Here is a 12,500-nt window from a genome sequence, read left to right as displayed (position 1 = left end):
CAAACTAGAGAACAAAAACAAAAAACAAACAAAGGAGACGTAAATAGAGACGATTCTATTAATACATTAATAATGTACAAAGAAGCAGAAGGGAATATAGTCATACAATGAGACCTCTGTATAGCACCACACTTATAAATGAGCACATCCTCGCTAGACTATTTGTTCCTCTGAAACAAATAAATAAAATAAAATAAAATGAAATAAAATGGAAAAAGAAAAACATGACGAAAAATTGCCAAGCTTTTTCGGAAATTTTTTTTTGTTCTTGTAGTCTTTTGGTAGATTATCGATACGTTAATGATAATGATGGATATATTTGGTGATTATGTATATAATTTTTCTCGTCTAAATACAGGCATTATGCAACAATGTACTGGCATATTATCATTATTGTTTTCATCATCATTATCTTTATAATATTACCGCTACCATGCTTAGTATTCTTATCATTATGATTATCATTATTATTATCATTATTAATAATATTTATATTGCCAATACTGTTACTATCATTATTGTTATCATTACATCCTTATTATTACTACTATTATTACATCCAAAGTTGTCATTATCATTATAATCATCCTCACTGTCATTATCATTATTACTACTATTATATTCATTATTATTACTACTATTATTGTTATAATTATTATCATCATTATTATTTTTATTATTATGATCATTATCTTTATGATTATCATTATTATTATTATTATTATTATTATTATTATTATTACCATTTTTTTCATCGCTATTACCAGTATTGCTAGTACTATCTTTAATATCATCAATAATATTTTTTACAAAAATAATCTTTATATTCACTACACACTATCGCAGTGCTAAATCTAAATTTTAATTCATTCTAAAATGTGTCTATCAACAAAGCTTTAAACATAGAAGGGAAAAGAGACATCCTTCAAAATAGTATTTGTAACAAGAATAGATAAAAAAAATCTGCCCCATTCCACTATTTATAAAGTCAACTTCAAAATATACTAAACAAGCCTTATAGATATACCAGATAAAAAAATAATAAAATTGTGGGGCCTGGGGAGGGGGTGGGGGGTAGGGAGGAGTAATGTCTTTGGCAGACCTTTCTTGAAGTATTATTTTTCAAAAGGCATTAACGTCTTTTGCCAAATAATCACACTTTGAAATAGGTTGACAAAAATCAATATATATGAGGAGGTGGGGGTGGGGGATAAAAATACTGCTATAAATAACACGTTTTCTTTTTTCTCTTTCTTTTTTCATCATGCCAATTAATGCACAGAATCTGTTCCATCTTTTGGAGTTCTAAGTGTAAAGATGCGAAAGGGTATATGCAAGGCCAATGGTGCATGCAATATGAAGGGTAATAAGTAAAGAGAAATATACCTGCTCCACAACAGTGCAATAGAAACCTCTCTGTGAAAAAGAATTTGAGTTGTTTATACCACATCGTGAGAGAAATGCATATGTGACATTCAATGAATAGGTCTATTTATATAACAGAGAACAGAATAACATTATACTGATTGTGAAATGTCGACAATGCCCAGTTCTTGCTCCAGGGTAGTTTGCAGTGGCATTCATGTAGATGCATTCACCTGGGGATACATGCATGTGCAAGTACGTGTGTGTGTGTGTGTGTGTGTGTGTGTGTGTGTGTGTGTGTGTGTGTGTGTGTGTGTGTGTGTGTGTGTGTGTGTGTGTGTGTGTGTGTGTGTGTGTGTTCGGGGAGTGATGTGTGTGAATGTGGCTGTGTTCCGGACTGTTGTTTGTGTTTATGTGTGGCGGGGTGTGTGTGTGAATGTGTATGTTTCGAATTTAGTATATGATTTATATAGTATATTTTTTAAGAAATTTTTTTAAAAGGCATTAAATTTTTTCCCAAAAATACATTTTTAAAATATTCAAAAAAAATATTTTTAAAAAAAATCTTAAAAAAAATTTTTTTTTTCCCCCCTTTTTTTACCCGAAAAGGCCCAAAATTTTTAAATTTTAAATCAATTTAAAAAAGGGTTATCAACCAATTTTAAAAAATAAAAAGGGAAAAGAAAAAAAATATAGGTAAAAAAAGGGAATAGAAAAAAAAAAATTTGATTTTTTATAAAAAACTTAAAAAGAAAACTAAAAAGTTTTTTAAAATTTAAAACAGAAAAAAAATAAAAAAATTGTGGGGCCTGGGGGGGGGGTGGGGGGTTTTTAGGGAAAAGTAATGCCCCCTTTGGGGGAACCCTTTTCTTGAAGTATTTTTTGGGTTGTTTTTGTTTTTGGGGTTGGTTTTGGGGGTTTTTGGGGTGGTGGGGGTGGGGGTTAAATATTTTTAAAAAAAGTTTTTTTTTTTTTTTTTTTTTTGGGGTTTTGGGGGGTGTTTTTTTTTTGGGTTTTGGTGTGTGGGGGTTTGCCTGGTGATGCAAATATGGGGTTTTGTAAAGGGTTTGTTCCCCAACTTTTTGGTTTGAAATTGAAAAAAGGGTTTTTGGTTGTTTATAAAGTGAAAAAATTTTAATATGTAATTTAAATAATGGGTTTAAAATAATTATTTTAAAAAAAAAAAAACATTATATATTTAAATAAATTAAATATTATTATATTTAATTTTTAATCATTAATTGGGGATAATATGTAATAGTTTTTTTTTTTTTTTTTTTTTTTTTTTGTTTTTTTTTTTTTTGTTTTTTTTTTTTTTTTTTTTTTTATTTTTGGGGTTCTTCCCACCCCTGTTTTTCTGGGGGTCCATTGGCTTGGTTTCCTTTGGGGGCCCGGGGGGGGCCCCCCAAAAAAAACCCACTTTTTTTTATTTATTTTTGGTAGTATTATATATATATTTTATATATTATATATATATTATAATATTATTTTATATATTTTATATATTTTTATTATAAAAAAATTTTAAAATTTATATTTATAAAAAAATTAAAAAAAAAAACAAAAAAAAAACAAAAAAAAAAAATAATTTTATATATATATATATTTATTATATATATAAAATTTAATATATATATAATATTAAATATAATATATATAAAATTATATATATCTATATTTATATATATTATATATATTTTATATATATAATATATATATATTTATATATATATATATATAAAATATATATATATATATAAAATTTATTATATTATAAAATATATAAAATATATAAAAATTATATTAAAATAATACATTTTAAATATATACATTTTTAATTTTTTTATATAATATATATGTATCAATATATTCATATAAAAATAAATAGATAAAGAATATATATACTTTTTTTTTATTTTGACATGTAATGTATATGATGTGTATATGTGTGTTATATATATTATATATATATATATTTTAAAATATATTTTTAAAATTATTTTAAAATTTTTATATATATATAAAAATTAAAATTATATATATATAAAATATTATATATATATTAATATTTATATATAATAATGAATTTATATTAATAAATAAAATATTATAAACAATATATTTTAATATATATGTATATGTTAAAATTATATATATAATATATAAAAATATATAAATATTTGTAGTATATATATAAAATTCCCCTTTTATATTTTAAAATATATATATAATAAATATATATTATATATATATAAATATAAAATTTTTATAATTTTAACATATATTTATAAAAATATAATATAATATACTTTATATATATATATATATATATATATATATATTTTATAATTAATTTTTTTATAAAATATATATTAGATATATATAATAATATATATATATATAATTTTAAAATTTTTAACAATATACATTTTTTTATAATATATATATATATTTTTAATAAAATTTTATATATTATATATATATATTTTTTTATTTATTTATATTTAAAAAAAAAAAAAAGAAAAAAAAAAAAAAAAAAAAAAAAAAAAAAAAAAAATTTAAACACACACCCCACAAACACACACACACACACAAAAAAAAAATCCAACAGAACCCTCAGCAGGAAACCCACTCCTGTCGTCTTGCACCTCCACTCGTTCGACACAGCAGCCCATTCCTCCAAACGCCAACAGCACTTCACAATGCAAAGTTATGTGACACTACATGACCGGTGGTGCTATAGCGAGGTGTTTACTCTGCTTTTGCTACAAAGATGACGGCAAAGCCTTACTTCTAAATATGGATCGGAAAGCACACGCCCCGCACAAAACAAAAAAAAAAGGGAAAAAAAAAATAGTTTTTATTAAGACTTTTCCACACACATGGGATCTACAGTGGGCCCACAAATCAGTGCAGCCAACAAGAGACACCAACCTCATCTTGCGACTTTGCAATGGTTATGATGGAGTTACGATAAATGTCTGGACACGAGGAGGCTCTCAGGCGATACCGGTGGATGTTGAGCATAGCACCACGGTACGTCATTGACTGCCTGCAGGGAGGAAAGAGGACTCAGGTCTTCGCGGAAAATTGGGGGAAAAAGTCCCCCATGGGTCAAAAAATTTCTATTTTTTTCGGGGTATGTTCGGGTGGAAATTAATCGTTTCAAAAAATGAATATGGTTTAAAGCAGAAAATGATGGAGGGGGAGAGAGAAAAGGAGTGAGGGAGAAAGGAAGGGGAGAGGGGGGGAGGGAGGGAGGGAGGGAGGAGGGGGGGAGGGGGGGAGGGAAGAAAAGAAAAAGGAGAGAGAGAAAGGGGGGGAGAGAGAAAGGAGGAGAGGGGAGGGGGATGGGGGGGAGGCAGGGGAAAGAAAAGGGGAGAGAGAGAGAGAGGGAAAAAGAGGGAGAGAGGGAGAGGGAAGGGGGGAGAGGGGAGGAAAGGGAAAAAAAAGAGGGGAAAAGAAAAAAAAAGGGGAGGGGGAAAAAGGGGAAAGAGAGAGAGAGAGAGAGGAGAAGGGGGAGGGGAGAGGCGAGAGGGGGAGGAAAAGAGGAGAGAAGAGAGGAGAGGGGGGAGAGAAAGCGAAGAAGAGAAAAAGAGGGAGGAGAGAGGGGGGGGGGAAAGGGGAAAAGAGAGAGAGAGGGGAGAGAGGGGGAGAGAGAGGGGGGGGAGAGAGAGAAAAGAGAGGAGAGGGGGAGGAGGAAGAGGGCGAGAGGAGAGGGGGGAGGAGAGAGGGGAGAGAGAGAGAGAGAGAAAGAGAGAGAGGGGGAAGGGGGGGAGAGAGAGAGAGAGAGGGGGAGAGAGAGAGAAGGGGAGGGGGGGAGAGGGAGAGGGGGGAGAGGGGGAGAGGGAGGGAAAAGGGGGAGAGGAGAGAGAGGGGAGAGGGGGGAAAAAGGGAGAGGAGGGAAAAAAGGGGAGAGAGAGGGAAGAGAGGAGGGGAGAGGGGAAAGGGGAGAGAGAGAGGAGAGGGAAAAGAGAGAGGGGCCGGGGGGGAGAGGGGAAAGAGGGGGAGAGAGAGAGAGGAAAAGGGAAGGGGGAGGGGGAGGGGGGGAAAGAGGGGAGAGAAAGGGGGGCGGGGGGGAAAAAAGGGGGGGGAGGGAAAGGGGGGACCGGGGGAGGGGAGAGGGGAGAGAGGGAAAAAAAAAGAGGAGGGAGGGGGGGGGGGGGAGGGAAAAAGAGGAGAGAGAGGGGGAAAAAGAGGGGAGAGGTGGGGATGAGGGGGGGAAAAAAAAGAGATTGAAAAAAAAAGAGAGGGGAGAGACCCAGAGGGGGAAAAAAAGGAAAAAGAAAGAGAGGGGGAAGGGGGAAAAAAAAAAGAGAGAGAGAGAGAAAGGAAAAAAGGGGGAGAGAGAGGGAAAAAGAAAAGAGAAAAGGGGAAAAAAAGAGAGAAGAGAGGGGGGAGAGAGAGAGAGAGGAGAGGGGAGAGGGGACGAAAAGGGGGGAAAAGGGGAGAGGGAAAGGCGAGGGAGGGGGGAGAAGAGAAGGAAAAAGGGGGAAGGGGGGGAGGGGAAAGTGGGGAGAGAGAGAGAAGAGAGAGGGGGGGAGAGAGAAGAGAGAGAGAGGGGAGGGAGGGAAAAAGAGAGATGGAGAGGGGGAGAAAAGGGGGGGAGATTTCCCAGAGGGAGAAAAGAGAAAAGGAAAAAAGAGAGAGGAAAAGAGAGAGAGGGGAGAGAAAAGAAGAGAGAGAGAGAGAGAGAAAAAAAAAGGGGAAAAAGGGGAGAAAGAAGAGAGAGAGGAGGGGAGAGAGAGGATGGGGGAAGGAGAGGAGAGAGAGGAGGGAGAGGGAGGAGGAGGGGAGAGGGAAAAAGAGAGAAGTGGGGGGGGAGAGCGAGAAAAGATGGAAAGGGGGGGAGGGAGGGGGGGGAGGAGGGGAAAAAGAGAGGGGGAGGGAGGGGAGAGAGAGGGAGGGAGGGAGAAAGAGAGAGAGAGAGGGGAAAACAGAGGGGAGGGAAAAAAAGGGGAGGGGAAAAAGCGAGAGGGGAAAAAAGGGGAGAGAGGGGGAGAAGAGGGGAGAGGGTGCGAGAGGGGAAGGGGGATACAGGAGAGAGAGAGGAGGAGGGGAGGGGAGAGAGAAAGAGAGGAGAGAGGAGAGGGGAAAGAGAGAGGAGGGGGAGGGGAAAAAGAGGGGAAAGAGAGAGGGGAGAAAGAAAAGAGAGGAGAGGGGGGAGAGGGGGAGAGAAGGAAAAAGAGAAAAAAGGGCGGAAAAGGGGAAAAGAGAGAGCAGAGGGAAAGAGAGAAAAAAAAAAAAAAAAGGGGAGAGGGGGATAGGGGAGGAGGGGGGAGAAGGGGAGGAAGGGGGAGAGAGGAGAGAGGGAGGGGGGGCGAGAGGGGAAAGGGGAAAGGGAAAGGGGGGGGGGGGGAAAAAGAGGGGGGAAGGGGAGGGGGAGAGAGGGGGGAGAGAGGGGAGAGGGGAGAGAGAGAGAAGAGAGGATGGGACGGGGGGGGGGGAGAGAGAGAGAGAGGGAGAGAAGAGAGAGAGGGGGGAAGAGGAAAAAAAAGAGAGAAAAGAGGAGAGAAAAGAAGGGAGGAGGGGAGGGGGAGAGAGGAGAGCGAGGGGGGAGGGAAAAGGGGGGATGGAGGGGGCAGAGAGAGGGGAGGGAGACAGAGAGAGGGGGATGGGAGGGAGAGAGAGAGAGGTGAGAGAGAGGGGGAGAGGGAAGAGAGAAGGAGAGAGAGGGGAGGAAAGGGAGAGGGAGGGGGGGAGGGGGAGGGGAAGGAGGGAGGGAAGGGGAAAAAGGGAGAGGGAGAGAGAAGAGGGGAGAGGGAGAGGGGCGAGGGAAAAAGGAAAAAGAGAAGGGAGAGAAAAGTGGGAGCGAGAGAGAGGGAGAGAGAGAGGAGAAGGGGAGAGAATAGAGAGGAAGGGGGAGAAGGGGAGAGAGAGAGAGAGAGAGAGAGAGGGGGAGGGGGGGAGAGAGAGAGGGGAGATGGGGGGAAAGAGAGAGAGAGAGGGAAAGAGAGAGGGGAGAGGGAGGAAGGGGGAAAAGAGAGAAAGAGGAGAGGAAGGAGAGAGAAGGGGAGGGAAAAGAGAGAGGAGAGGGGGGGGAAAGCGAGAGAGAGGAGGAGTTAAAAGAAGGGGAGAGGAGAGAGAAAAAGAGGAGGGGGGGACGGGGGGGACCCCAGGGGGGGAGAGAGAGAGGGGAGGGGGAGGGGGAGGGGGAGGGAGGAGGGAGGGGAGAGAGAGAGAGAGGGAAAGAGGGAGGGAGGGGGGAGGGGGGGGGGAGGGGGGAGAGAAGGGAGAGAGAGAAGGGGGAGAGGGAGAGGGGGGGGGGGGAGGAAAGGGGAAGAGAGAGAGAGGAGAGGGGAGAGAGGAAAAGAAAGGGAATCGGAAGAGGATTGGGGGAGAGGGAAAAAAGAGAGGGAGGGGGGGGGGAAAAAGGGGAGAGGGGGAGAGAGGGGAAAGAGAGAGGGGGGGAGGGGGGGAGGGGGGGAAGGGGGGAAGGGGAGAGGGGGGAGGGGGAGGGGGAGGGGGAAGAGAGGGAGAGGGGGAGAGAGAGGAGAGAGGGGAGAGAGGGGGAAAGGGGAGAGGAAGGGAAAGAGAGAGAGAGAGAGAGGGAAAAGGGGAGAGAGAGGGAAGGGGGGGGGAAAGGGGGGGGGAGAGGGGAGAGAGAGGGAAAAAGAGAGAAAAGAGAGGGAAAGAGAGAGGAGAGGAGGGGAAAAAGGAGAGAGAAAAGGGGGAGGGAAAAAAGAGAGAGGAGAGAAGGGGAGAGGAAAAAAAGGGGAAAGAGGAGGGGGAAAAAAGGGGAGAAGGGAAAAAAGGGGAAGGGGAAAAAGAGGGGAGAAGGAGAAAAGGAGGGAGAGAGAGAAGGACAGAGAGAAGGGGAGGGAGAGAGGGAGAAAAGAGAGAGAGAGGGGGAAGAGGAAGGAAAAAAGGAGGGGGGGAAAAGGGGGGAGAGAGAGAGAGAGAGAGGGGAAGAAAAAGAGAGGGGGAGAGAGAGGGGGGGAGAGGAACGGGGAGAAAGAAGGGGAGAGAGAGAAGGAAAAGAGGGGAGGGGGAGAGAGAGAGGGGGCGGGGGAGAGAGAGAGGGGGAGAGGGGAGAGAGGAAAAGAGAAGAGAGAGGAGGAGAGAAGAGAGGGGAGAGAGAGAGAGAGGGGAGAGAGGGGGAGAAGAGGGAGAGGGAAAAAGAGGAGGGGGGGAGAAGAGAGAGAGAAGAAGGGGAGAGAGAGAGAGAGGAGAAGAGAGATGAAAAAGAGAAGGGGAGAGAGAGGGGAGAGGGAGGGAGGGAGAGTGAGAGGAGGAGGGGAGAGAAGGGGGAAGAGGGGGAGGAGAGAGAGGGAGAGGGGAAAAGAGAGAGGGAGGGAGGGGAGAGGGGAGAGGGGAGAGAGAGAGAAAAAGAGAGAGAGAGGAGAGAAAAGAAGAGAGAGAGGGAAAAAAAAAGAGAGAGAGAGGGTGAGGGAAAGGGGGAGAGAGATGAGAGAGGGAAAGAGAGAGAGAGAGAGGAGGGAAAGAGAGGGGAAAAGAGAGAGGGAGGGGGAAAGAGAGGGAAAAAGGGAGGGAAAGGGGGGGAGGGAGGGGGGAAAAAGAGGGGAGGGAGAGGGGAAAAAAAAGAGGAGGGGAGGGAGAGAGAGAGAGAGAAGGAGAGAGAGGAGAGAGAGAGAGAGAAAGGAGGAGGAGAGAAGAGAGAGGGAAAAAGAGAGAGAGAGGAAAAGAGAAAGGGGAGGGAAAAGGGGGAGGGGTGGGGGGGAGAGAAAGAGAGAAAAAGAGAGAGAAAAGGGGGAGGGGAGAGAGAGGGGGCAGAGGGGGAGAAAAGAGGAGAAAAGAGGAGGAGAGGAGGAGAGAGAGGAAAGGGAGGGAGGGAAAGGGGGAAAAGGGGGGAGAAAGAGAGAGGGAGGAAAAGGGAGAGAAAGGGGAGAAAAAGAGAGAGAGAGAAAGAGAGAGAGAGGAAAAAAAAAAAAAGAGAGAGAGAGAGAGAGAGGGGAAGGGGAAGAGAGAGGGAAAAAAGGGGAGAGAGAGAGAAGGAGAGAGAGAAGGAGAGAGAGGGGAGAGAAGGGAGAGAGAGGGAGAGGAGAGAAGGGGAGGGGAGAGAGGGGGGAGAGGAGAGAGTGGAAAGGGAGAGAAGGGGGGAGGGAGGGAAAAAGAGGAGGGGAGAGGGGGGGGAGGGGGGAAGGATCCCCCAAGGGGAAAAACCCCCCAATGGGGGGGGGAAGGGGGAGATTTGGGGGAGGGGGAAAGGGGGGTTTTTGCGGTAGGACAGGGGAGGAAAAAAAGGAGGAAGAAATTTTGGCAGGAGAAAAGGGGAGGGGGAAAAAGGGAAAAAGGGGGAAAAAAAAAAAAAAAAAAAAGGAAAGAAGAGGGAGAAGAAAGGAGGGAAGAAATTTAGGGAAGAGAGAGGGAGGGGGGGTGGAGCTGGAACGGGGGGAAAGGGGGAGAGGAGGGGGGGAAAGGGGAAGGGAGGGCGAAGAGAGGGGGAGGGTTTAGGGGAGAGGAGGCGAGAAGAGGTGGGGAAGGGGGAAACCCCAGGGGGGGAAGACAGGAAAAGGAAAAGGGGGGGAAGAAAAGAAGGAGTGGAAGGGGGAGAGAGAAGGGAGGCCCAGGGATTTTTGGGGGGGGGAGGGAGGGGGGGGGAAAAAAACCCCCCGGAAAGGGGGAGGGGAAAAAAAACGGCGAGGGGGGAGGGGAAAAGGGAGAGGAAAGGGGGGGGGGGGGGGGGGGGGGGGGGGGGGGGGGGGGGGGGGGGGGGGGGGGGGGGGGGGGGGGGGGGGGGGGGGGGGGGGGGGGGGGGGGGGGGGGGGGGGGGGGGGGGGGGGGGGGGGGGGGGGGGGGGGGGGGGGGGGGGGGGGGGGGGGGGGGGGGGGGGGGGGGGGGGGGGGGGGGGGGGGGGGGGGGGGGGGGGTTTTTTTTTTTTTTTTTTTTTTTTTTTTTTTTTTTTTTTTTTTTTTTTTTTTTTTTTTTTTTTTTTTTTTTTTTTTTTTTTTTGGGGGGTAAAAATTGGGCCGGGCCCCCGGGGGTTTGGGCGGGGCCCGTCAAAAGGAAGCCCGGGGGGAGGGCCCCAGGGGCGGTTTTGGGGGGGTTTCCTTCCCCCCGGCCCTCCCATTCCAAGGGGTTTTTCCCGGGGGGATGAGGGGGGGCCAAAAGGGGAGAGGGGCCCGTCGCCAACGACCGCTTTTCGAATAAAAGCACACCCCAGGGACTCACCCACATCAAACAACAGCGGAATTGTGTTTACAAAGGCACTGATAAAGAATCCGAAACAAGCAACAACAGCACCGCAGATTGTCACCGTCCTGCAGCCGTAGCGGTCGGTGAGAATAGACGCCAGGGGCCCCGCCAGGAGGGGGATGGCCATGAACAGGCTGCCCACCCACGAGGTCAGGGACTTGCCCTCCTGGAAGTAGTTGAGCAACTCGACGAAGAGTACGCCGAAGGACATGGTGACGCCGTCGGCGATGCAGTGGACCATAAAGGAGGCCGCCACGACGATCCAGCCCCAGCCGCCGTCGGGGGCGCGCCGCTCGAACTCCGTGGAGCCGTCCGAGCTGGAAGCGCTCGAGCTCGACCCCAAACTAATGCTGCTCGAGCTGGAGATGTGCCTCCGGCGCCACTTCTTGGGTACGGTGAAGCTGGAGGCGGCGTCCGACGGGGAGGAGTCCGGGATGAGCTTCGACCACAGCCTCGCCAGCGGGTCGGCGTGGGTGGGAGTCCCGCTCCCTCCGCTGCCGCCGTTGGCCCTCTGCAGCTCCACGTGTCCGTCGGAAGTGACGTACGTGTCTTGCAGCATGTGTCCGTCCTCGTCACACGGCGTCTCGAACTGCACGTGAGCGCCGCTCGTGTTGCGCGTCGCCCCCTTCAAGCAGCCGCTGGTCGGGGTGCAAGGGCTGCGGCTGCCCATGTCCTTCGAGGTATCCTCCGGCGTCAGGCCTGTGTTGACGCTCAGGCCCACGTTCACCGCCGACTCCCCTCCGCAGGACGCGATGGGGCTCAGCTCGCCCGACGTCACGACTTTCCTGTGGCCAGATCTTCTGTTGCTACTTCCGCCCTTGCCGCTGCTACCCGTGCTGCTCCCGGGGCTATTGCTCGAGTCACACGTCCGGTTACTCGAGTCACTCGCTCGCGGAGAATCACTCGAGGAAATGGATGAGTAGTCGGATGTGCAACGACTCTGTCTATTCTGGGGCACACTGTTCGAGGTTTCACCAGGGCGCGCGCACAAGCTGTTGGAGGTTTCCTGTCTCGCACTGCTATATAATCCGCACACGTCGCACTGCGTTTTGCCCTCTTCCTTATTGTCATTGTCATCGGTGCACACACACATAGCACTTAACCCTAAGTCACTCCCACGAGTACTTTCATCCTTATCACTTGAGCTTTCGACCGTCCGACCGACCGTTTTCTCCCACTCAGCCTGGCCGCCGTGATCGTGGTCCGTCTGTGTGCACGTGTCAATCATCAGGCTCCTTCTCCTCGCCGACTCATCCTCCAACTCACTGGTACTCGCCACATTCATGTGACTGATGCCACTGTCGCGCGACGGGGCGCCCCCTCCTTCCGATGAGTCTGTCATGGCTGTCGCTTCTTGGTCACTGGCTGCTGCGGGGCACGGGGGCGACAGCGCGTCCGGGCGGCCTTGCTTGTCTTCCTCGACGGTCTTCTGTGGGCCACTTTCAGCCGTCGAGCCTTCCTGAGACAGGGTCTTCTCCTTCCAGGACAAAGCCTCCGCTGCACCCGCCTCTCCGTTACCCCTGTCTGAGACGTCCTTTTCCCGAACGCCGACATCTTCGACGTGGTTCGCGTCTCCCTTGATGTCGGGCGGGGCCTTCGTTTCTTCGGGCAGGACTTTTCCCCCTTCGGGCTGGGCCTTCCCTGCTTCGGGCAGCTCCTTCCCTTCTTCGGGAAGGGCCTTCCCCCCGTCGGAGTGTATAGCGGGGGGCTCGCTGTCGGGTTCGCCCACCCCCGAGTCGCCCGAGAAACCCTCGCAGCCCTCGCCGCCTCCGTCGGGGTGGCCGCACGCCAGCTTCCCATCGGCCACGGGGGTCTGCGCCTTCGGTATCGTCTTCAACATAATAATCCTTCACTTGAGCCGTTGCGACAAAAGGGCAGTTCACCTACGCGATCGTTTGGCACTTCACTCTCGCACAATCGCCCATGTATCCTACCATCACACAAATCACTAAATGGCCTAATAGCGGACACAACTGACG

General features: G+C 47.1%; 1 protein-coding gene across 1 annotated transcript in view; it reads right to left on the bottom strand.

The window, feature by feature from the left end:
* LOC119577689 overlaps positions 1–12,500 on the bottom strand; it is a 70,468-nt gene that overhangs the window by 3,556 nt on the left and 54,412 nt on the right. Inside the window, exons 3-4 of the mRNA XM_037925246.1 lie at positions 10,485–12,500; positions 4,300–4,417 (exon numbers count right to left, since the gene is read on the bottom strand). The exon at positions 10,485–12,500 is cut by the window's right edge and continues 322 nt beyond it. Coding sequence (XP_037781174.1) covers positions 4,300–4,417; positions 10,485–12,361 — 1,995 coding nt within the window. The 5' untranslated portion in view covers positions 12,362–12,500. The remainder of the gene's footprint in view (positions 1–4,299; positions 4,418–10,484) is intronic.

This window comes from Penaeus monodon, chromosome 10 (genome assembly GCF_015228065.2).
Source record: "Penaeus monodon isolate SGIC_2016 chromosome 10, NSTDA_Pmon_1, whole genome shotgun sequence".
Classification (NCBI taxonomy): domain Eukaryota; kingdom Metazoa; phylum Arthropoda; class Malacostraca; order Decapoda; family Penaeidae; genus Penaeus; species Penaeus monodon.
This window is presented reverse-complemented; position numbering and strand designations above follow the sequence as displayed.